Consider the following 26,549-nt stretch of genomic DNA (forward strand, 5'->3'; position numbering starts at 1 on the left):
CTGTGTCACATTCAGGAATTGAACCTTTAACTTGTAGTGGATCCTTCTCTGACCTATTGCTCCATGTATAATGCCTTACCACCGCCACATGACAACAGTGACACATCCGCAATCAGTGTCTTAAGGTCTGCTTCCTCTTTTGACTTCATCGAGACACTTTAGTTAACCAGGCAACTAAAACAACTGAATAACATCTTGTGCTTCCCGGTTGGTTGGTTGGTTGGTCTGGGGTTGAAGGGCCAGGCTGTTCTTTGTGCTGATAAACAATGTCAGCTATGAATGGCTGCATTATGGCAGAGAAAAACACCTCGTTTCACACTCCAGTCTTGTGATGGGCTTTATCGTCTGACTTCTGGCGCTCAGTACCTTGATGAACCTACAACACTGCACAATGTGATTTGAGTGTTTGCTTAAAGTAATAATATTCTACTATATAATTACTGTGGTTTTGACATGAAAATGACCCAAACATATTGACCATATATGTCCGGAGGAACCAGATCTGTTTCTTTCACAGGAATCACCAGAACTCACTTTGCCGTACAATATTTTGCTGCTTGGTGGTAGAGTCCTAGTGGAGTAAGCACTGAATATACAATATATTATTTGGACAGTGAAGCTCAAACTTTTAATTTCTCTCTATACTCCAGCATTTTGGATTTGAGATAAAAACATGTTTGATATGAGGCGACAGTACAGTACAGTTATTTGAGATGATTTGAATTAATGTATTTTTTACTGTTTCGACATGAATGCACTTTTTGTATCTAGTGCCCCCTATGAAGCTGTCATAAGTATTTAGACAAAGTCACTTACAGTGTCAAAAGTGTAGTATTTTGTCCCATATTCCTAACACGCAATGACTACATCAAGCGTGTGACTCTACGAACTTGTTGAATGCATTTCCAGTTTGTTTTGGTTGTGTATCGACTTATGTTGTGCCCAATAGAAATGAATGGTAAATAATGTGTTCCGTCACTTTTGTTGTAAGCAGAAAAATATATTCATGCCGCTGTAACTTTCTCACCTGTCATTATTCAAGATTCATTCAAGGTGACCCATAATCATGGTAGCATCCACGTGAATGTAGATGTTCAGAAGATATAAAACATGATTTACAGTCAAAGTGACTCCAAAATGACACAATACACTATTTACCATGAATTTCTATTGGGCTCAACATAATCCATAACACAACCAAAACAAACTGCAAATGCATCCAAAAAGTTTTATCCCGATTTCCAAAATGCTTGAGTATATAGCCAAATAAAAAAAGTTCAGCATCACTGTCCAAATAAATACGTAGGGGAGTGTAGGTCATTTGATATGGTTTGTTTTAATGTTCTCCTTGCATATCATCCTTCATAGTACAAAGCCATAAAGCAATACCAGTTGCTTGTTGAAACATGGGTTTGATAAACAAAGCCTATACTGTCGCTGTCCATCACTGCAGACTTGGCCCAGAGCCACCCTCATAAAGGTGTCAGGCAGCCCGGGTCAGTGTAATCATGTGTCCATCTGTCAGACCCTGCCTGCTCCTCTCTCTCCTCTCCGACAGGTTTTCCCTGTTACCACCCTCCTCTCGCACTGATGACTGATAGCCTTTGGCCTCCCACACAGACACACACATACCAGGGTTTTTTGGCGGTGTAGAGACATTTTGGCATTTGTTAACCAATTTCCTGCATTTCTCTATGGAGCTGAGAGAAATTTGTTCCGTTTTAAAACACATTTTTGTGCAATTCTACAATTTTTGCGATGGAGCTGAGAGAAAATATTGCCGCTGTAGAGCTAATTTCCTTGCAATTCTATGTATTTTGCCATTGCTAATGTTGTTTTGGGATTTTTGTATTCTCCCTCACTGTCTAGCTTTTATTTGGGTGATTGTTAGTTCTCAAAGATTATATTATTAAAAAAATATGCAGTGCCTTTTCCACATTTTGTGTTACAGCCTGCCTTTAACATTTATTCAATTGAGATTTTGTCACTGGCCTACTCACATGGACTCACTCTACGTGCAATAATAGTGTTTAACATTATATTTGAATGACTACCTCATCTCTGTACCCCACCCATACAATTATCTGTATGGTCTCTCAGTCAAGCAGTGAATTTCAAACACAGATTAACTACAAAGACCAGGGAGGTTTTCCAATTGTCAAAATTGTTGAAATGACTATCATTACCACGCCCCAACCAACAGAGAATAGATATCCTCCCATGTCCATGATGTCTGCTCCTCCTGTCCACGCTGCTTGGTCCGTTTGTGGTGTATTCATCTGTCTCTTCCATAGCAGGTGTAAAAGAAACACAGACCAGACAAGTAGATGCTCAATGGATTGTGGTCATTGCAGTTAATTACCATGTTTTATGTGCGAAATTATGTAGAATATTGGCCTGTTGGAATCTACAACTTCCTACTACATCGCACAGTTCAAGTTGGATCTGATTTGTCTAGAGAAACTTTGCAATATGCACATTACGTTCTCAGAGGAGACCGAACTAAATCGAATCCAAACAATTGAACCAACTTCGGTCAATTAGCTGTTTAAAAACAGAAAAATAACAGAAATGTAAGTTAATCGCTCAGCGCTACACGACAAAATGTGGAGTAAATCAAAGTCAAGAGCTCTATGGCAGGGAGAGAGAGAGGTCATGAGCAGATGAGCTCCCACATTTTTCAGCATGTTTTAAAAAAAAAAATAGAATTAGAGTGAGACAAACTTAGATTTTTTGGCAGGGACATATACAGGATGCTACCCTACACAACATAACCTTCACTACAAATCAAAACTCCAAACCTACAACTTGAATTACCAGGAATGCTTCTTACATCCAAGGATTATTATTCCCAAAATATACAGTTTTGAGAATCCTGAAAACACCATCCAACCTGGAACTGAGACTGAATGCTAAGCCTACCAAGTTTGCTAGGACAAAGAGATACAATTACCACCCCCCCCCCCCCCCCCCCCCCCCCCCGAGTGAATCTGAACTTACAATGGCTAGCCCCAAGTCGTTATATATTACTTTTTTTCTTGTGCATTTTGCTATATTGCTATTTACCTCATGACTCCTGCATGCTTTGTTGACTACGACCTTTCTTTACCCAACCGTGGGACAGACTATGTTTGTTCCCACATTCGGGACTTTGACTCTCTATTGGTTACACAGACTTTTGGCCTCCCATTCTATAACCACCTCTAGCCTGCTTTGTTGATGATATCTTCAAATGTGCATGTACACCCTGGCCCATCTAGCCCTAATCTAGCCCTAATTCTGACTTGTGCTCTGATATCTGCTTCACTGATTTCTGCTCTCGTTAAAGCCTGGGTTTTCTGCACGTTAGAACACTAGAAGCTTATTACCTAAAATGGATCAATTGAAAGTGTGGGTTCACAGCTCCAATCCAGATGTGTTGGTCATTGCTGAGACATGGTTGAGGAAGAGTGTTTTGAATACTGATGTTAACCTTTCTGGTTATAACCTTTTTCAGCAAGACAGATCTTCCGAAGGTGGGGGAGTGGCAATCTCTACCAAGGATCACCTTCAGTGCTTGGTTGTCTCCACCAAGTCTGTCCCCAATCAATTGTATTTACTGGTTTTAAGCATTAAACTTTCAAATAGCTCTTTTTTGACTGTTGCTGGGTGCTATCGTCCTCTACCAGCACTGTACCCAGCACAGTACCCTACCTGCCCGAAGCTCTCTCCTGGCCCCTTATACTAAGTCTGAATTTGTCCTGCCAGGTGTCCTAAACTGGGACATGCTTAAACCACCTGACCAAGTCCTAAAGCAATGGGTGTCCTAAGTCCTAAAGCACCTCCCTAAATCTTTCTCAGGTTTTTACCAATTTCATGGTATGACTCCAAAAACTCAGGAAACGCTACTCTCCTCGATGTCATCCTCACAAATAATCCTGATGGGTATCAGTCTGGTGTTTTCTGTAATGACCTTAGTGATCACTGTTTTACAGCCAGTGTTCGTAATGGCTGCTCAGTGAAACGACCTGTCCTGATTTGTCATAGACACTTGCTAAAAAAACTTTACTGAGCAAGCCTTCCTTCATGAACTGGCCTCTGTAAAATGGTATAGAATCAGCTTGATCCCCTCTGTCGAAGATGCTTGGACCTTTTAAAAAATATATTTTCAGTGGTATTGTTAACAAACACACCCATAAAGAAAATGAGAATTTAAAACAGGTTCAGCCCCTGGTTCAACTGTGATCTAACAAAGTTACTTCACCTCGAGTTGCATTTGGAGAAACGCTCGACACACGCATACTCAGGCTGACTGGCTCTCGTTCAGGCAAATGAGAAATAAGTGCTTTAAGGAGTTACTTTAAGGAGCAGTTCTCTCTCTCTGGGTCTAACCCCAAGAAGTTCTGGAAAACAGTTGAAGACATGGAGAACAAACCATCCTCCTCACAGCTGCCCGTGCTTTTCCCTTAAAGTTGATGATGTGGTTGTTGCTGACAAGAAGCACATGGCTGAGCTCTTTAATCACCACTTCATTAAGTCAGGATTCCTATTTGACTCAGCAATGCCTCCTTGCCCGTCCAACATTTCCTCATCTCCCACCCGTTCTAATGCGACTTTCCCCGATGCTTTTTTCCTCTGCCCCGCTAAAATGTTTCTCTCTGCAGGCAGTCACTGAGCCCGAGGTGCTAAAGGAGCTCCTGAAACTTGACCCCAAAAAAACATCTGGGTCAAATGGTTTAGACTCCTTCTTTAAGGTTGCTGCCCCTATCATCTCCAACCTTTTTAACCGGCCTCTACTTTCTATGGAGGTTCCCATTGCTTAGAAGGCAGACACGGTTCGTCCTTTATTTAAAGGGGGAGATCAAGCTGATCTTAACTGTTATAGGCCTATTTCTATTTTGCCCTGTTTATCAAAAGTGTTGGAAAAACTTGGCAATAATAAACTGACTAGCTTTCTTGATGTCTATAGTATTCTCTCTGGTATGCAATCTGGTTTCCGCTCAGGTTATGGATGTGTCACTGCAACCTTAAAGGTCCTCAATGATGTCACCATTGCCCTTGATTCTAAGCAATGTTGTCCTGTTATTTTTATTGATTTGGCCACAGCTTTTGATACGGTAGACCATTCCATTCTTGTGGGCCGGCTAAGGAGTATTGGTGTCTCTGAGGGGTCTTTGGCCTGGTTTGCTAACTACCTCTCTCAAAGAATGTCTCAGCCACTGCCTGTCACCAAGGTAGTACCCCAAGGCTCAATCCTAGGCTTCTTCTCAATTTACATCAACAACATAGCTCAGGCAGTAGGAAGCTCTCTCATCCATTTATATTCAGATGATAGTCTTATACTCACCTAGCCCCTCCCCGGATTTTGTGTTAAAAGCTCTACCACAAAGCTTTCTTAGTGTCCATCAAGCTTTCCATACCCTTAACCATGTTTTGAACACCTCCAAAACAAAGGTCATGTGGTTTGGCAAGAAGAATGCCCTTCTCTCCACAGGTGTGAATACTACCTCTGAGGGTTTAAGAAGTCCAGCATCCCGTATTCACCTCTTCACTGTTGACATTGAGGCTGGTGTTTTGCGGGTACTATTTAATGAAGCTGCCAGTTGAGGACTTGTGAGGCGTCTGTTTCTCAAACTAGACACTCTTATGTGATTGTCCTCTTGCTCAGTTGTGTACTGGGGCCTCCACTCTTCTTTCTACTCTGGTTAGAGCCAGTTTGCGCTGTTCTGTGAAGGGAGTAGTACACAGCGTTGTACGAGATCTTCAGTTTCTTGGCAATTTCTCGCACGGAATAGTCTTAATTTCTCAGAACAAGAATAGACTGATGAGTTTCAGAAGAAAGTTATTTGTTTCTGGCCATTTTGAGCCTGTAATTGAACTCACAAATGCTGATGCTCCAGATACTCAACTAGTCTGAAGAAGGCCAGTTTTATTGCTTCTTTAATTAGAACAACAGTTTTCAGCTGTGCTAACATAATTGCAAAAGGGTTTTCTCATGATCAAGTAGCCTTTTAAAATTATAAACTTGGATTAGCTAACACAACGTGCCATTGGAACACAGGAGTGATGGTTGCTGATAATGGGCCTCTGTATGCCTATGTAGATTTGCCTACCTGGTTAAATAAAGGTGAAATAAATATTCCCTAAAAAAATCTGCCATTTCCAGCTACAATAGTCATTTACAACATTAACAATGTCTACACTGTATTTCTGATCAATTTGATGTTATTTTAAAGTACATTTCTACTTGACCCCAAACCTTTGAACGGTAGTGTATAAGAATATTTTTTTAATCCCAACCCCCGTCCCCGCAGGAGGCCTTTTGCCTTTTGGTAGGCCGTCATTGTAAATAAGAATTTGTTCTTAACTGACTTGCCTAGTTAAATAAAGGTTAAATAAAAATGTTATAAAAAGTTCTGTGAATACTTTCTGAAGGCACTGTAGGTCCATTTAACGTAGTTTATAGTGTATCTGTTTTTAGTCGTCATCAAAACTATGAAAACTATGAAACACATGGAATCATGTAGTAACCAAAAAAGTGTTAAACAAATCAAAACATTTGATATTCCTCAAAGTAGCAACCCTTTGCCTTGATGACAGCTTTGCACACTCTTGGCATTCTCTCAACCAGCTTCATGGGGTAGTCACCTGGAATGCAATTTCCAATTAACAGGTCTTCTTAATGCGTTTGAGCCAATCAGTTGTGTTGTGACAAGTTAGGGGTGGTATACAGAAGATAGCCCTATTTGGTAAAAGACAAAGTCCATATTATGGCAAGAACAGCTCAAATACGCAAAGAGAAACGGCAGTCCATCATACTTTAAGACAGGAACATTTCAAGAACTTTGAAAGTTTCTTCAAGTGCAGTTGCGAAAACCATCAAGCCCTATGGAAAGGAAGACCCAGAGTTACCTCTGCTGCAGAGGATAAGTTCATTGCAGTTACCAGCCTAAGAAATTGCAGCCCAAATAAATGCTTCACAGAGTCCAAGTAACAGACATATCTCAACATCAACTGTTGCGTGAATCAGGCCTTCATGGTTGAATTGCTGCAAAGAAACCACTACTAAAGGACAGCAATAAGAATAAGAGACTTGCTTAGGCCAAGAAACAACAAGCAATGGACATTAGACTGGTGGAAATCTGTCCTTTGGTTTGATGAGTCCAAATTTGAGAGTTTCGCTGTGTCTTTGTGAGACGCAGAGTACGTGAATGGATGATCTCTGCATGTGTGGTTCCCACCGTGAAGCATGGAGGAGGAGGTGTGATGGTTTGGGGGTACTTTGCTGGTGACACTGTCAGTGATTTATTTAGATTTCAAGGCACACTTAACCAGCATGGGTACCACAGCATTCTGCAGCGATACGCCATCCCATCTGGTTTGCGCTTAGTGGGACTATCATTTGCTGTCATTAAGGCAAAGGGTGGCTACTTTGAAGAATATCAATAATATTTTGATTTGTTTAACACTTTTTGTTTGGTTACTATGTGATTCCATATGTGTTATTTCATAGTTTTGATGTCTTAACTATTATTCTACAATGGTGAAAATACTAAAAATAAAAACCCTGAATGAGTAGGTGTGTACAAACTTATGACTGCTACTGTATATATATTGGGATTTTTTAGTTTGGGTTTAGGCGACCTGAAAAAAACACTTAGGCAGCCCACCCAAGGATTTACATGCCCCCCCCCCCCACACACACACACACACACACACACACACACACACATCCATAGCTGCATACAGCATGCAATACATGTCCCATTTCCTTGGCTGAATTTGAAATAGTTTTGCTTTTAAAGGCATGAATAGAATGTGTTACTTTGTCATCAATGATCACCATACATGGGAACCAGCCAAGATACAGCATAGGTTTATCTGGTTTGTACTTGTTACTTTTACTGAATACTAGCAATGCTGTGTGTTATTCTTACTTTGAGCAGTCTTGGTGATTTATGACAACATAAATACTCAAATTCATTTGCATGTTAGATTCATTGTTATTTTTAAATGTGTTGCAGTTAGGCAAGAAGTAAATCTCTTTTCTCAGAGACAAACTGCAGCCTAAGACTAATGGTTTTGTTCATTCAAACCAGAACAGTTGTGTCAGACTCGATTTTCCATGTGTGTTCCTGGGCTATTTGTTTTTGGCACTCATTGAAATGTACCATATTTCACGTCTGCCCCATACATCCCTCCCTTCCCTCTCTTTCTGCTTTTAACGGGATTTAGCATATCAATGGCAGATTAGTCAGTTTATCAAAAGCTTACCACGTCAAAGCTCTTTTCCACTCTGCTTTCCAGTCTGCAGCGCGGACCTCACACACAGATTCTGCATACTGGTGTCTTTGGTGTGTGTGTGTGGTCGCGCTGCGTCTCTGTGCGGAGTGGGGCTGAATGGCTGTATGCTATTAGCGCCACAGTGTGTGTTGATTACAAAGGCCATGCTTAGTCACTATGGGACCTAACCCGAGCTGTGTGTCATTTCTTTAACCAGCCTGGATGCCACTCGGTTACATTAGTCATCTTTATTGCCTAACAACAACAAAGCAACGATAGAGCTTACCAATGCAAGTGCCTCCCCGTGCAACCAATCACCAGGCTATTCCCCATTTTGGATCTACACTATTCAGTAACTTGCACAGCTTATTCTCTTCCCTCCTGTGTCCTCATACCCCCATGGTCTTTCCTAACATGGGCTTCCTCATACCAAGAATGGAGATGTACAGCCCTTTCCCCAGTACTGAACTATACCCCTCTGTAGCCCTGAGCTGCATGCGGCTGCTCCCGTGCTGGAATGGGAACCACGTGCAGTGGAAAGTGTTTTTTCCTCTCATTTAGTTTGGTGACATTTATGATTATGTTCAGTACAGTCATTGCCAACAGGAGGTGACTCCAGCTGACCAGGTCTCGGAGCAGTGCAGGAGGGGAAGTGGAGGGGGCTGGCCCCGGGCACCGGGTCTGGAGAGCAGGCATGTCAGACGTATGGAGGAAAACCTCACCCTGACATCTCACTTTGGACACAGGAAGAGCCATGCCATCAATCACTTTAAAGTATGACAGAGTTTAGGTTGGGACTTTTGTTTTTCGAAACATAAAGCTGTGTAAAGGTATACTTTCTGGATGTTGTTTAGTCATATCTACATTATTATAAACCCCTGAAATCTTCCTCAATAAAATCCCAAGTCTGAAGTGGGATCTTGTGGAAAGCAGGGCAGCTATCATAAGATCCCTATCCACTGAGATCTCCTCGCTCTCACAGTCTCCTATCAGCACCCTGTCGTCACAGCCATTGCCAACACACACAGAGCCTTTGCGGTCGCTTCTCCTCCTCTGGAATCTTATCTCTTTTCTCCCATAACTCCCTGCTCTCCACTGGACCCCAGCTTATCTCAGCTACATTAAAGCCAGGAGCAGTAGCCCTAACCCTGGGGTCATTGTTATGGTGTGTTTGAGCGCCCTCACTGTCCCTTACCTTTGCCTCCTCGGCCCTCCTTCCCACTAGTCTACAGTCCTAGTTCTGGCCATGGATGGATTAGCCTACTAGAGGTCGACCGATTAATCGGAATGGCCGATTAATTAGGGCTGATTTCAAGTTTTCATATAACTCAGTAATCGTCATTTTTGGACACCGATCATGGCCGATTACATTGCACTGGCTGACTACCTGTTATGCGAGTGCACCAAGGAGCCAAGGTAAGGTAATCTGATTGTGTAGACCACTAAAGTCTACACAGACCAAACGCATAGCGACACTTCAGTCTATGGACCTTCATCAGACTGAATCAGGCCTACAGGAGGAGATGCAGACTGGACTGCTGTGTATAAAGGCTTTAGACTAGAAGCTACGGCTAGCCTCTCAGATTAGAGCCAGGGCCCTGGCCAGCTGGGAGCACTGGGGATGATGATGCAGTTATGTGAGGCAACAGCTAACAGACAGATCCTTTCATGTTCCATACACATTGGGTTAAAGGAGGCCTTTTAAACACAGGAGTTTATCAGTGTTTACGTGATTTCATGGCCTTCAGCCGGGCTCTGCTCTGCTGCTCTAGGGACTTAACTGGAAGTGGACGGGGAGAGAGGATGACTAAACACATTGAATGAGCTGTTTAAGGGTGCGTGTTTAACAATTTTATTTAAGGGTTAATCCAGTAGAGCAATTATGATTTATAGTCATTTAAAAGCAGTTTGCATAGTTTGTCAGTGTAGTCGCTACCCCTGTCCTCTTTCCTGGTGTCCTCTTTCCATGCAGCCGTGGCTCCACCACCCTGGAGATTAGCATTTTAGGAGCTCCAGGTGTTCCCCACTGCCGTACCGTGTGCCTTCCCTGGTGTCCATGGGCCTCGTTGTGTTACGCCTCACATTGTTCCGTGGGCATTGTGTGTGACCCTGATAGGGAAGCAGCTGTGTTAGGTGGCCCTGCCAGAGCAGCCATCTTGGCAGCGAGACACAGCCCTGCACGGGCCCTCCACCAGGGGCCCGCTTTGATGAACTCCACACAGGATGGCCTCCTACATCCATCTAGGACCTTCTCTGGCGGTCTTCCTCCCTGACAGCCCCTATCAACCCCTTCCATCTGACGATGAAGGCTGGCTGGCTGGCAGAGCAGTTGGGGAAACACACTTCATCATTACATGAAGGGAGAGATGAGAGGAATGAAGAAAGGCATTGCTGCCCTTCACAGAAACTGGGCATCGTTTTCCTGCCAGGCTGAGGGCACAACCTCCCCTTTGAGGTAAGAAAGTGAGTGGGAGATCCATGGTTACAGTGTCATACAGCGTAGGCAAGTTTAGCAAGAGACTAGAGGTTGACTGATTAATCAGAATGGCCGATTAATTAGGGCCGATTTCAAGTTTTCATAACAATCGGAAATCTGTATTTTTGGGTGCAGATTTTGCCGATTTAAAAAAAAATCTTTATACCTTTATTTAACTTTTTAACTGGGCAAGTCAGTTAAGAACACATTCTAATTTTCAATGACGGCCTAGGAACGGTGAGTTAACTGCCTTGTTCAGGGGCAGAATGACAGATTGTCTCCTTGTCGGCTCAGGGTATCTTATCTTGCATCCTTACAGTTAACTAGTCCAATGCTATAACCACCTGCCTCTCGTTGCACTCCACAAGAGTAGCCTGCCTGTTACGCGAATGCAGTAGAAGCCAAGGTAAGTTGCTAGCTAGCATTAAACTTATCTTATAAAAAACAATCAATCAATCATAATCACTAGTTATAACTACACATGGTTGATGATATTACTAGTTTATCTAGCGTGTCCTGCATTGCATATAAACGATACAACGCTGGGGGATGATTTAACAAAAGCGCATTTGCGAAAAAAACACAATCGTTGGACGACTGTACCTAACCATAAACACCAATGCCTTTCTTAAAATCACTACATAGAAGTATATATTTTTAAACCTGCATATTTAGCAGCCAATATTAACCAGGTGAAATTGTGTCACTTCTCTTGCGTTCATTGCACGCAGAGTCAGGGTATATGCAACAGTTTGGGCAGCTTTCGAGTGTAGCTGTTGTCGATGTGTTCCTGGTTTGAGCCCAGATAGGGGCGAGGAGAGGGACGGAAGCTATACTGTTACACTGGCAATACTGTAGTGCCTATAAGAACATCCAATAGTCAAAGGTATACGAAATACAAATAGTATAGAGAGAAATAGTCCTATAAATACTATATTAACTACAACCTAAAACCTCTTACCTTGGAATATTGAAGTCTCATGTTAAAAGGAAGCACCAACTTTCATATGTTCTCATGTTCTGAGCAAGGAACTCAAACATTAGCTTTTTTACATGTCACATATTGCACTTTTACTTCTCCACCACTTTGTTTTTACATTATTTAAACCAAATTGAACATGTTTCATTATTTATTTAAAGGCTAAATAGATTTTTATTGATGTATTATTAAGTTAAAATAAGTGTTAATTAAGTATTGTTGTAATTGTCGTTATTACAAATAAATAAATAAAAATCAGCCGATTAATCGGTATTGGCTTTTTTGGTCCTCCAATAATCGGTATCGGTGTGGAAAAATCATAATCGGTCGACCTCTACAAGAGCCAGGCTACTTTTTCAGGGTACAGAACTGCATGTCCAGTGGAAATGTTGGATTTAAATGTCCTACTTTGATACATGAAATCACAATGGATTTTGCATTTGTGTGTATGAACAGAAGATGTACTGTAGGCAGATGTGTGTGAGCCTGTGTAGGTGTGCGCAAGCCAGTGATTTATTGAGTGTGTGTGTGCATGTATGTGTGCATAACCTGTGTGTGTTTAACGTCTGTCTTGACATGAGCAGTGGAAGGTGTGTGGAAGCTGTGGGTCTGGGAGCAGGAAGTGGCTCAGTATTGACTTCGCTCACTTCCTGCCCGTGTTGCAGGAGGCTGCTGCTCCTCTGTCACTCCTCTCGGGATGTTTTCCGCTCCTCCTCCTCTCTCCCTCCTCTGTTTCTCTCACTATAAGTATGCTGGCCTGGGTCATTACCTCATCCGAGAGTGCAAAGCATGACCCTCCCCAGCCCGGCACTGACTGACTGCCTGGCTGCCTGGAGGTTACATCACAGCTACTGGATAATACCGTTGAAGTGAGCGCACCTCAGACTGCCTGCTGAGAACCAAGGCTACTCACTCACTCAGTGTCAACGAGTAGGACAGTTCTGTCTTTTCTAGGGCAATTCCACAGCAACAGAATGACTCGGAAACTCAGATTTTTCACATTAAAAGTATACCAAACAAATACCATTGATTGCAAAGTTAAACAAGCCACACACCTCTATGCACAAGGACTACTTTTGACAATTTCCACTGACAATTGTACAAAAACACATTTACTCAAAGAACAGTGCAGATGTAAAGTTTAGTAAAAGAATGACGGTAAAATCTCCCTTTTTGTGTGACCATATCTGCTCCGAATAAAGATTCATAGATGTCTGCAGAAACAATGGGCTGTAAAGCTATGACATGGCACCTTGAGATTGGAAAATATTTTTTTGGTTGTTGAACTACAGTAAGTGAGGTGGATTAACACCCGGGAACAGAATGATGGTAACAGAATGACATCATGGGTCGCTGATCTGTACAACAGTCTTGGCCAAAAGTTTTGAGAATGACACAAATATTAAATTTCAAGTCTGCTGCTTCAGTGTCTTTAGATATTTTTGGCAGATGTTACTATGGAATACTGAAGTATAATTACAAGCATTTCATAAGTGTCAAAGGCTTTTATTGACAATTACATGAAGTTGATGCAAAGAGTCAATATTTGCAGTGTTGACCCTTCTTTTTCAAGACCACTGCAATCCACCCTGGCATGCTGTCAATTAACTTCTGGGCCACATCCTGACTTTTTTCTGACTGATGGCAGCCCATTCTTGCATAATCAATGCTTGGAGTTTTGTGTTTTTTTGTTTGTCCACCTGCCTCTTGAGGATTGACCACAAATTCTCAATGGGATTAAGGTCTGGGGAGTTTCCTGGCCAGGGACCCAATATATCAATGTTTTGTTCCCCGAGCCACTTAGTTATCACTTTTGCCTAATGGCAAGGTGCTCCATCATAGATGGAGATGCACTCACACCTGATGCACTCACAACTGCCTGCTGCCATTCCCGAGAAAGCTCTGTACTGGTGGTGCCCTGATCCCGCAGCTGAATCAACTTTAGTGGAAATGCAGTGGAAATGTTTTTTTGGGATTCAGTTCATTTGCATGGAAAATAGGGACTTTGCAATTAATTGCAATTGCAATTCATCTGATCACTCTTCATAACATTCTGAAGTATATGCAAATTACCATCATACAAACTTGAGGCAGCAGACTTGCCACGACTGTATACAGAAATGCATAATTAAAGTCATTCTCTTCATAGTAATGTATCCTGAATAGGTACACAAAGGTAGAAATGCCTTAATATCCTCCTTTGCATGTTTAGGTATTATTCTACACAATGGCTATTATTCTAATGAGCTCCGCCCCCTAACAAGACCAAATTTGGTTGGTCCGAACTGGACCAAATCTGTACCCATCATAGACATCTATGTTTCACAAGTTTGGACCTCAGTACAGCACAGTAGAGCACAGCAGAGTAGATTAGAGTTCAGTACTGTAAAGTATAGTACAGTACTGTGCTGAATTGTACTGACATACTCTACTTTTATTTTCTTAACTGTACTGTACTGTGCTGTCCAAACTTGTGAAAGAGACATCTATGATTGGTTTAGATATAGACTCTTAGATTTTAAACTTGTGAAACAGACAATTAGTGATAGTCAGTAACTATTCCACACCACCAACTAGAAAAGTTATTACAGTGTTATTACAATGGCTATGTCAGTATGATTTTGATAACTTTTTCATTATCAATAGCATACCGCTAATGGGCACATTTTGAGCTCAATAGAGCAAAATGAATAGCATTCTGCCTACATTAATTGCTGTATGGAAAACGATGGCATGCTGTATCGAATGGCCATTTGAGTGGTATCTCCTTCTGCTGTTTTCAGCGCAGTCCACTGTTGCAGTGTTTCAGGGGAACAAAGGTGTTTGAATGTGAGCTCTTTTCCGGAGCCAGTGGATTTTCTTCCATCCTCCACGTTGACTGCTGACGTGAGCCACAGGAAGTAGTTAACGGGAGCAGGAGTGTGTGTGTGACTCGTTGTGGCTAGGGTGAATTAAACAGCTGTGTTTCAGGCGCACTCTCTCTCTCTCTCTCTCTCGCTCTCTCTCTGCGGTGATATTGAGCCTGATGTTCATTCCACACACATCCACTGTGACTTCGCCCCCGTTCTGTTCCTACACCACTGGCCTGCTGGTTCTGGCTATGATGACTGAATGAAGGCAGCCATTACTCCATGAATCAGAGAAGCTCTATACAATATAAACAACTCCTCATCAGATGGGGGCCCACCACAAATTTGTAGCGCTTGTCTAGGAAATATGACAAACCGCACTGAACATAATCATAAATGTCACCAAACCAAATGAGTGGAAAAAAGAAGAGCAAACAACTGTTGAACGAATATGGTGACAGGGCCTTGATCAGCTGATGCCAATATCAAAAAGTGTATATGAGTTATTGTGTGTATACTGTTGGTTGAGTTGTAAATTAGGAGTGTTCCCACCCAATGTCTTCTGCACATAGTGGATACTCACAACTGTTCTTCTTCTTCCTCCCCAGTTCCCAGAGTGCGGCTTCTTTGGCATGTATGACAAAATCCTGCTCTTCCGCCATGACTTGAACTCTGAGAACATCCTCCAGAGGCTGACGTCAGCAGAGGATATCCATGAGGGAGATCTGATAGAGGTGGTGCTCTCTGGTGAGTAGTACTGATCTGAGTTCAGCTCTAATGGTTTTATTAACTTTTTCACTTGTTCTGTAGGCTATCTGTACTAATTCAGTAAGGCTTCTCTAAATCAAATCTGTGTGCCGTACAGTACTGTTTCACTCCTGTCTAAAGCGCACCTCCTGAGACACAGGTGGCTAGTTTCCCCTCTCTTTTCCTGTCACACATTATTTCAGTTTCCTGCTGACTATTAAGTGTAACAAACACTGTCTTGAAAAAGCATTCTGTTCCATCCGTCTCTATTGGGAAGCACCTGGACTGGACATCCCTCTCTCCCTGGTGTAGAACTAGAAGTCTGCATGGATCCAGACATAATATAACTCTGGTCCCGGATCGATCTGATCTGCTGGTGTATATCAGTGAGCCCCAGGCGAGTCTATTCATGAGACCACTGGTTTCCTCTGTCTCCTTCCCTCTGGGTTCAGACGGTTGACAGTTGTCAGCCTCAGTGCCGCACCTGGATGACTGTGTGAGGTCAGAGTAATTCCACATCCGCAAGCTCTACACCGACACTGCTACTTTGTCTTAGCCTTGTAGTTGGCCTACATCTGCTGAGGAGATTGACGTGTGTCAAACTGGTGCAATACAATCTCAAAAATGTGTTGCTGTTCTAGTCTGGCAGACTGAAAACAGGAATTTTCTAATTATACTATTTATCGTTCCCTTAGTTGCTTCTCATTTAAATTAATACTTTAAACACACCATTCATTCCGGTGAATTCTTTGAGACCTGTTGTTCAGTTATGTGACTGAGAGAGACAAACAGCTCAGTGGTTTGGTCTAAAACCTCCCTCACTGTTAGAGGCCAGAGCTGATTTCTCTTGGCGCTGGACTCAAAGGGCCTGGCTTGTTTTCTCTGCAGTAAGTGATTGTAGTGGACCAACTGAGTATAAACATGCTGGGCTGTGCTGGGCGGCTCTGAAAAGAGTGGACAGGTCATCCCTAACCAGGGGGTTGGACATGGAGAGAGGGCTGTTTGCTCCAAGAATCCCACTCACTGTTTGTTTCCCACTCAGTTTCCCTCCTATTTTTACAGGATATGACATACAAAATGGATGTATACGCATGTGAAAATTATATTTATTTTATAGATATTTTAGTCTGTGAAGAATGCTACAAACAATAACCTTTTGAATTATGTCTGATGGACACTTGTGAAGCCTGATTAGTCAAAAATGAAAACAAACAGACATCACATTGATTTCAGGCCTGCTGCTTGTGAAAAACTCTTTATTGGCTCAATCTTCTGTGGGGATTGATGCAAAATATCTCAAACTCCATTTCATAAAATTGAGGCCGTTAATTTTCCTTGATGTGTTTGAAAAGCCCATGAATACCTTCTTTCATGTGTTTGTGCCAGGGAGCTATGAACAGTGTGATGGCATGTGATTTTTTAAAAGTTCTTTCTCCGCTTTGAAGTTTAACCCAAAATCTGGTTCTCCAAAGACATTTTTTGTTTCAGATGTCTCATACCTTAGCTCAGGGGATCTCAAAGTGTGGTGTGCAGGGGGTCCGTGGCCAGATAAATAAATATATACAGTATATCAAAATGTTTAACCCTATTAGCTAAAGTAACGTTCTAGTCAACATAGATAATAGAACTAAAGTGTTAGTTAACCTGCTACAGTCATGTAGTAACGTTATAGTGTATAGTCAGTAAGCCGTTACACCGGCGGTCCCCAGGGGCAATAAATGAATAAAACCAAAAGCTAACCTTGACTTGGAAGAGTTCCAGTGTTGTGTTGGATAGTCATAGCCAGCCAGCTAGCATAGCATCCCTCTGTTTGAGCCCGGTGTTTGAATAACTAAACAAGTCAGCTGCATTTGCTAGCTAAGTAAGTGAAACTGAAAGTGAAAAAAATGACACTCTTTCTCCTGCTTCTCCTTTATTTTTGAAGAAATTAATTTGTTCAAAACTGTTAAACTATTGTCTTTCTCTCTCTTTCAGTCAACTACTCAACACATTTTATGCACTGCAGTGCTAGCTAGCTGTAGCTTATGTTTTCGGGACTAGATACATTCTCTGATCCTTTGATTGGGTGGACAACAGTTTATGCTGCAAGAGCTCTGATAGGTTGGAGGAAGTTTTTATTTATTTAACTTTTATTGAACTAGACAAGTCAGTTAAGAACATATTCTTATTTACAATGAAGGCCTACCCGGGCCAAACCCAGACAACGCTGGGCCAATTGTGCGCCGCCTTATGGGACTCCCAATCACGGCCGGTTGTGAAATAGCCTGGCATCGAACCAGGGTCTGTAGTGACTCCTCTAGCACTGAGATGCAGTGCCTTAGACCGCTGTGCCACTCGGGAGACGTCCTCCGGAAGTTATCATAATTACTGTGTAAGTCTTTGGAAGGGGGTGAGAACCAAGAGCCTCCTTGGTTTTGTATTGAAGTCAATGTACAAAGAGTAGGACGGAAGCTAGCTGTCCTCCAGCTACACCATGGTGCAACCCTACAGAGTGCTCTTGAGGCTACTATAGACCTTTATTTCAAAACAGTGTTTTAATCAATTATTTGGTGACTTGAATATATTTAGTATAGTTTTATCTAGAAAGGATAACTTTTTTAATGTTGTAAAAAAAAATATTTTTATGAAATTAACTGAGATGCATGGTCCTCCTTTTCCTCCTCTGAGGAGCCTCCACTGATAAAGTTAATGAAATATATATTATTCATATGGAGTTGGTGTGTGTCCATATGTATCTCGTCATGGCAACAGCTACAGAGAATGTCCCTGGTGCAGCTTGCATGGGATGCTGGGATTTCATCTTGATCTTATTAGAGAACTGAACCTGAAAAAAACACCCATGAACTCACTGAAACACAAAACCCCACACAAATAGTTAGTGACATCACACAGGGTTTTTCACCTAAATTCTGGTATAAAATATTCCCTTGTTGGTCAGTGGTAACACCACAACAGCATAAATGATTGCAAAAGAATTGTGAGAAAGAGACTTCTCTGTATAGATTATATTGATTTGGACCTGCTCTGCTACTTCTCACTGCCAGTTCTGGCCCTTAGGGGATGCAATTGCACAGGTTTGGTAGCAAATATCTATCTCTTATTCACATCTTGGATGAGTCACTCCTGTGAACTAACTGTCCCTTCCAAGAATGACCTCATAAAGTCCCTCTAACACAAACCACAACAGCTATGAACTCAACCATACTATGAACTCATCTCAATAACCCATTATCATTATGTGATCCTGTTCTGTTGAATGTCTGTCTGTCTGGTCTTTAGTGTGCTCTGTAATGCCAGATCACTCTGAAACAGATAACGGTGAGACAACCTCATTTCTGCTGTACTGACCCCTACTGTAAGGAGGCTGTTGTAGCACTGTGTTGTTAATGGGATGTTATAGCACTGGCCCTAGTGAGAAAAACCATGACCTCGGAACAGAACAAATTTTCCCTCTGGCGTCTCCCGCTATTCCTGAGTGCCTCCCATATGAGCTTCCCAGGTCAGACTGTCAGATACGGATGCGTTGACTCCACCGTGTGAACAGTTGGTTCCCTGGATCTGAGTTCTAGCTAGTTCTATGCGCACAGACATACCAGATCATCTGACTATTAACGGATGACAAAACAGCATCACATTCCTTTGCATTACAGTGTACACTAAACATATAAACTTAATTCCTTTTCTTCTTTTTGTCATTTTCATTCTTTGGTTCCTGTGTTTGAAGTTTATGTGCTTTCCTTTAGTTTTGTTTGCCATGTGTTTGTTTTAAGTTGTCTCTGGATTGCAGCTTTAGCCACAGTAGGGGACTTCCAGATCCGGCCTCATGCTCTATATGTCCACTCCTACAAAGCGCCCACCTTCTGTGACTACTGTGGGGAGATGCTATGGGGCCTCGTCCGCCAGGGGCTCAAATGTGAAGGTAAGCACACACACACACACACACACACACACACACACACACACACGCACACACACACACACACACACACAGGAGACTGCTGAGGGGAGGATGGCTTATAATAATGGCTGGAATGGAGTGAATGGAATGGTACCAGACACATGGAAACCATGTGTTTGATGTCTTTGATACCATTCCATTGATTCCGTTCCATCCATTACTATGAGCTCATCCTCCCTAATTAAGGTGCAACCAGCCGCCTGTGGCACACACTCACACAAGCTGTCTTTCACATGAAAGCCGGGGGGAAATGTGAACCTAAGCCCAAGGTGTCAAATTTTTACCTGACTCATACACTCACGCACACACAAATCAAACAGGCCCTTCTCTTGGTCCAGTCTGAGGGGTACATTAAGGCTGGTAGGGCCGTGCAGCAGGAAGCCTCAGTGGAGTGTGTGACTTCCCCCCATTACTAAAGCAGGCCTTTGAAGAGCCGGCCTCTTTGAATGGAGCCCAGTGTACTAATGCCAAGTGTTGGACTCAGCCTTCAAAGGCTCCTTAGTGCTGCTCTACCCTCTCAGATGGATCCAGCCTGTCCATCAGTATAGCACAACCTTTCCCAGGGCCAGTCAGGACAGGAATGCAACAGACACTCAGATTGGAGGAAAGAATTGGACTGTTATAGCTAGTCAAATTACATTGAAATGTGGAATGTAGAATTGCATTTAGTTTGTAATCAGTGAATCAGATCCTCATATTTTATTTTATTCCCTGCTATTTTCATGCCACTAAAAATCCTTTCAAGCTTTCTCCGAGGAAGAATGTGATCCATTAACTGCATGTAAGAGCCCTCTTGTGGACATTTAAGAGAATGGTGGGAAGAATCAAATTGATGCTGCCCTACTGTACTAACGTACTGATTTTCCTTCTTGAGACAGATTATTCCAAATCAAATTTGATTTGTCACATACACATGGTTAGCAGATGTTAATGCGAGTGTAGCAAAATGCTTGTGCTTCTAGTTCCGACAATGCAGTAACCAACGAGTAATCTAACCCAACAAGTGTAAAGGGATGAAGAATATGTACATAAAGATATATGAATGAGTGATGGTACAGAACGGCATAGGCAAGATGCAGTAGATGGTATCGAGTACAGTATATACATATGAGATGAGTAATGTAGGGTATGTAAACATTATATTAAGTGGCATTGTTTAAAGTGGTTAGTGCTACATTTTTTTACATGTATGGCAGCAGCCACTCAATGTTAGTGGTGGCTGTTTAACAGTCTGATGGCCTTGAGATAGAAGCTGTTTTTCAGTCTCTCGGTCCCTGCTTTGATGCACCTGTACTGACCTCGCCTTCTGGATGATAGCGGGGTGAACAGGCAGTGGCTCGGGTGGTTGTTGTCCTTGATGATCTTTATGGCCTTCCTGTGACATTGGGTGGTGTAGGTGTCCTGGAGGGCAGGTAGTTTTCCCCTGGTGATGTGTTGTGCAGACCTCACTACCCTCTGGAGAGCCTTACGGTTGTGGGCGGAGCAGTTGCCGTACCAGGCGGTGATACAGCCCAACAGGAGGCTCTCGATTGTGCATTTGTAAAAGTTTGTGAGTGCTTTTGGTGAGAAGCAGAATTTCTTCAGCCTCCTGAGGTTGAAGAGGCGCTGCTGTGCCTTCTTCACGATGCTGTCTGTGTGGGTGGACCAATTCAGTTTGTCTGTGATGTGTACGCCGAGGAACTTAAAACGTTCTACCCTCTCTACTACTGTCCCGTTGATGTGGATAGGAGGGTGCTCCCTCTGCTGTTTCCTGAAGTCCACGATCATCTCCTTTGTTTTGTTGACGTTGAGTGTGAGGTTATTTTCCTGACACCACACTCCGAGGGCCCTCACCTCCTCCCTGTAGGCCGTCTCGTTGTTGTTGGTAATCAAGCCTACCACTGTAGTGTCGTCTGCAAACTTGATGATTGAGTTGGAGGCGTGCATGGCCACACAGTCGTGGGTGAACAGGGAGTACAGGAGGGCTCAGAACGCACCCTTGTGTGGCCCCAGTGTTGAGGATCAGCGGGGTGGAGATGTTGTTACCTACCCTCACCACCTGGGGGCGGCCCGTCAGGAAGTCCAGTACCCAGTTGCACAGGGCGGGGTCGAGATCCAGGGTCATGAGCTTGATGACGAGTTTGGAGGGTACTGTGGTGTTAAATGCTGAGCTGTAGTCGATGAACAGCATTCTCACATAGGTATTCCTCTTGTCCAGATGGGTTAGGGCAGTGTGGAGTGTGGTTGCGATTGCGTTGTCTGTGGACCTATTGGGGCGGCAAGCAAATTGGAGTGGGTCTAGGGTGTCAGGTAGGGTGGAGGTGATATGGTCCTTGACTAGTCTCTCAAAGCACTTCATGATGACGGAAGTGAGTGCCACGGGGCGGTGGTCGTTTAGCTCAGTTACCTTAGCTTTCTTGGGAACAGGAACAATGGTGGCCCTCTTGAAGCATGTGGGAACAGCAGGACGTGTCTTAAGGTGTCTCAATATGTCTTCACAAATATCTCAAGACATGTATATGGCTATGAAGTGTTGCATGGCTGAGTTTATCATGCCCCAATGCCGACATCCAAAGAAACAGTCTGTTTGTGTTTGTTGCGTGTAGCATGTACTGTACAGGATGTGTGTTATTCTTCATGTGTAATTAGTGACCCCTGTGTCCTGTGTACTTCCAGGTTGTGGGCTGAACTACCACAAGCGCTGTGTCTTCAAGATCCCCAACAACTGCAGTGGGGTGAGAAAGAGACGTCTGTCCAACGTGTCCCCGCCGGGCCCCTCGCTCTCAGTCCCCCGGCCCCTCCCTGGTCCCACAGAACATGCTGTGGTCGTCCTGGAGGAGGTAAGACCTACGCTTCCATTGGTGGAGAGAGATGTCCTGTGGTAAAGATACATTCTGTACAATGTAAAGAGCTTTGGGACCCAGTCAAAGGGTCTATGTAAATGCATTTCCTTATAAAGTTACACCCTTGCACAGTTTATTGCTTACAAAGTGAAAATGGTGTACCTCAACGTCCCTTATGAATGTACTGTAGCGTTTTAATCTACAGTACAGTTACTAACCAGTTCTAGTTACTTTCTTATATGTTCAATGTGATTGTAATCTAACTGTTATTCTGATTGAGACACATTTGTCAGTTGGCAAAACATCAACTACTAGGTGTAATTGTCTAAGTTCGTCTGCCAAATCTCTTGAAATATCTTATTGTGAAACACGACAGCAAATTGAATTTAATAAACTAGGATTATGAAACTTGTTTGTATGAGGCTAGCTGGATGGAATATTCTCAATGGTGACCAGTGCTTATGAAAGGTCAATGCAAATTCAGTTAGACTAATGAAATGAAACACTTTCTAGCCAAATTCTAGCCCATGTTTGTGTATTTTGTACTGTGTTGCTGTCTCGCTCATTGAATGGACACGCCATCCCTCCCCTCCTTCCCTCTTTTGCTATGTCCTTCCTTCCTCACTCCCCCTTAACCTTGGTTCACATACTTGTTCCATCTGTCCCTCCTTCCCTCTCTCCTTTCTTCCTTCCTTCCACCTCCTCCTCTCCTTCCCTCTGTCCCCTGCAGCAGCGCTCCCACCAGGAGGCAGGGAAGAGGATCCTGTCGTGGAGTGGCCGGCCCATCTGGATGGAGAAGATGGTGCTGGGGCGAGTCAAGGTGCCTCACACCTTCGCCATCCACACCTACACCCGGCCAACCATTTGTCAGTACTGCAAACGGCTGCTCAAGGGCCTGTTCCGCCAGGGCATGCAGTGCAAAGGTAATATCCTACCTTCCTTTGTCTCTGTTTCTCTGTATACCCCTCGGTCATTATCTGCCTTGACCGCTTGACCTTACTGTCGCTAGAGCTCCAGATTGTGCTATTAAATCAATGTTTTCCATACTTTCTTTTCAGATTGTAAATTCAACTGCCATAAGCGGTGTGCAGCAAAGGTACCAAGAGACTGCTTGGGCGAGGTTTCCTTCAATGGAGGTAGTTTCTGTTTACCTGTTTTATTTCACATTGATATCACGCCCATGTCATGAGTCATACAGTAGCTGAGTAGCACATCTGTCGTTGTGTGTGTCCACAGAGCCTGCCAGCCCAGGACCTGACTCTGACAGTACCATGGAGGTGGATAGTAGTGATGTGGAGAGCACCAGAGGACTACTGGATGACTCTGAGGAACCTTCAACCCCAGAACACAAGATGTTCTACATAGACTCTCCTTTCCTGGACCGCGAGAAGGACGAGGAGCCCATCAAGACCATCAGGTATTTACGTTAACTTATAGAGTAATAGTTGTGTACACAAAGACAGTTGAAGTTGGAAGTTTACATACACTTAGGTTGGAGTCATTAAAACACTTTTTTCAACCACTCCCCAAATTTCTTATTAACTATCTATAGTTTTGGCAAGTTGGTTAGGACATCTACTTTGTGCATGACACAAGTAATGTTTCCAACAATTGTTTACAGACAGATTATTTAACTTATAATTCACTGTATCACAATTCCGGTGGGTCAGAAGTTTACATACACTAAGTTGACTGTGCCTTTAAACAGCTTGGAAAATTCCAGAAAATGATGTCATGGCTTTAGAAGCTTCTGATACGCTAATTGACAGGCAGCAGATAGCCTAGCGGTTAGAGCGTTGGACTAGTAACCGAATCCCCGAGCTGACAAGGTAAAAATCTGTCGTTCAACCCCTGAACAAGGCAGTTAACCCACTGTTCCTAGGCTGTCATTGAAAATAAGAATTTGTTCTTAACTGACTTGCCTAGTTAAATAAAGGTAAAATAAAAAAATATAAGAAACTTGAGTCAATTGGAGGTTTACCAGTGGATGTTGGGTCTGATGAAACAAAAACAAAAAATTATGTGGATATATTGAAGCAACATCTCAAGACATCAATCAGGAAGTTAAAGCTTGGTCGCAAATGGGTCTTCCAAATGGACAATTGACCCTAAGCATACTTGCAAAATGGCTTAAGGACAACAAAGTCAAGGTATTGGAGTGACCATCACAAGGCCCTGACCTCAATCCTATAGAAAATTTGTGGGCAGAACTGAAAAAGCGTGTGTGAGCAAGGAGGCCTACAAACCTGACTCAGTTACACCAGCTCTGTCAGGAGGAATGGGTCAAAATGTACCCAACTTATTATGGGAAGCTTGTGGAAGGCTACCCGAAACGTTTTACCCTCGTTAAACAATTTAAAGCCAATGCTACCAAATACTAATTGAGTGTATGTAAACTTCTGACCCACTGGGAATAAGCTGAAATAAATCAATCTCTTCTATTATTTTGACATTTCACACACTTAAAATAAAATGGTGATCCTAACTGACCTAAGACAGGGAATTTTTACTTGTATTCAATGTCAGGTATTTTGAAAAACTGAGTTTAAATATATTTAGCTAAGGTGTATGTAAACTTCCGACTTCAACTGTATCAATCTAACTTCTTCCTTGCTTCCTTTCCATTTTTTGCTCAGGTCCAGGTTGCTGCTAAGTGCTTTGTGACAAATGTTTTAATAAAAATAGCTGTGTGTGTGTGTGTGTGTGTGTCCAGCCCATCCACCAGCAGTAACATCCCTCTGATGCGGGTGGTCCAGTCCATCAAACAGACCAAGAGGAGGAGCTCCACCATGGTGAGGGAGGGCTGGATGGTCCACTACACCAGCAGAGACAACCTGAGGAAGAGACACTACTGGAGGCTGGACACCAAGAGCCTCAGCCTGTTCCAGAACGACACTGGAGCCAAGTTTTATAAGGTGAGAGAGCAAGGTGGTGCCGGAGAAGAAGGCAGACATTTTACGTGCCCCCAAACGATTGTGTTTTTTGTTTGCTGATTTGTATTGTTTGTAACATATTTTTTTACTTATTTTGTACATAAAGTTGTCGCTACCATCTCTTATGACCGAAAATAACTTCTGGACATCAGGACTGCGATTACTCACCACGGACTGGCAGAATCCTTTTGTTCAGTAACGAGTCTGACGAGGCCGACGCGAACAATATGCTGCTTTCTCGGGAACAGGCCCGGATCCCCGTGATTTGCGTGAAGAGGAGGCAGAGAAAAAGGGTCCGGAGGGCGGGCTGCCTTCTGAGAATTCGTAGGCGATCGAATAAACCCCCACTTCCTTCCATTCTGCTAGCAAACGTGCAATCTTTGGACAATAAAATGGATGACCTACAGGGAAGATTGAACTACCAACTGGACATTCAAAACTGTAATATCTAATGTTTCACAGAGACGTGGCTGAACGATGACACTATCAACATACAGCTGGCTGGTTATTCGCTGCACCGGCAGGATAGAACAGCGTCGTCTGGTAAGATAAGGGGCGGCGGGCTATGTATATTTGTAAGTAACAGCTGGTGCACAATATCTAAGGAAGTCTCAAGCTATTGCTCCCCTGAGGTAGAGTATCTCATGATAAACTGTAGACCACACTACCTACCTTGAGAGTTTTCATCTGTATTTTTTGTAGCTGTTGACATACCACCACAGTCAGAGACTGGCACCAAGACAGCATTGAATGAGCTGTATTCCGCCATAAGCAAACAAGAAGCGCTCACCCAGAGGTGGCGCTCCTAGTAGCCGGGGACTTTAATGCAGGGAAACTTAAATCCGTTTTACCAAATTTCTATCAACATGTTAAATGTAAAACCAGAGGGAAACAACTCTGGACTACCTTTACTCCACACACAGAGACGCATACAAAACTCCCTCGCCCTCCCTTTGGCAAATCTGACCATAATTCTATCCTCCTGATTCCTGCTTACAAGCAAAAATTAAAGCAGGAAGCACCAGTGACTAGATCAATAAAAAGTGGTCAAATGAAGCAGATGCTAAGCTACAGGACTGTTTTGCAAGCACAGACTGGTATATGTTCCGGGATTCCTCCAATGGCATTGGGAAATACACCACATCAGTCATTGGCTTCATCAATAAGTGCATCGATGACGTTGTCCCCACAGTGACTGTACATACGTGCCCCAACCAGAGCCATGGATTACAGGCAACATCTGAGCTAAAGGAAAGAGCTGCCGCTTTCAAGGAGCGGGACTCTAACCCAGAAGCTTATAAGAAATCCCGCAATGCCCTCCAACGAACAATCAAACAGGGAAAGCGTCAATACAGGACTAAGATCGAATCGTACTACACCGGCTCTGACGCTCAACGGATGTGGCAGAGCAAGCAAACCATTAGAGACTCAAAAGGGAAGCACAGCCAAGAGCTGCCCAGTGATACGAGCCTACAAGACGAGCTAAACTACTTCTATGCTCGCTTCGAGGCAAATAACACTGA

At 43.1% G+C, this 26,549-nt stretch overlaps 1 protein-coding gene across 1 annotated transcript in view; it reads left to right on the forward strand.

The window, feature by feature from the left end:
- Nucleotides 1-26,549, forward strand: part of prkd3 (protein kinase D3) — a 60,676-nt gene that overhangs the window by 23,277 nt on the left and 10,850 nt on the right. The window contains exons 2-8 of the mRNA XM_036962416.1: nucleotides 15,175-15,313; nucleotides 19,101-19,232; nucleotides 21,927-22,090; nucleotides 22,824-23,016; nucleotides 23,152-23,229; nucleotides 23,330-23,510; nucleotides 24,807-25,008. Of these exons, the coding sequence (XP_036818311.1) occupies nucleotides 15,175-15,313; nucleotides 19,101-19,232; nucleotides 21,927-22,090; nucleotides 22,824-23,016; nucleotides 23,152-23,229; nucleotides 23,330-23,510; nucleotides 24,807-25,008 (1,089 nt within the window). The remainder of the gene's footprint in view (nucleotides 1-15,174; nucleotides 15,314-19,100; nucleotides 19,233-21,926; nucleotides 22,091-22,823; nucleotides 23,017-23,151; nucleotides 23,230-23,329; nucleotides 23,511-24,806; nucleotides 25,009-26,549) is intronic.

Source organism: Oncorhynchus mykiss, chromosome 25 (genome assembly GCF_013265735.2).
Source record: "Oncorhynchus mykiss isolate Arlee chromosome 25, USDA_OmykA_1.1, whole genome shotgun sequence".
Taxonomy (NCBI): domain Eukaryota; kingdom Metazoa; phylum Chordata; class Actinopteri; order Salmoniformes; family Salmonidae; genus Oncorhynchus; species Oncorhynchus mykiss.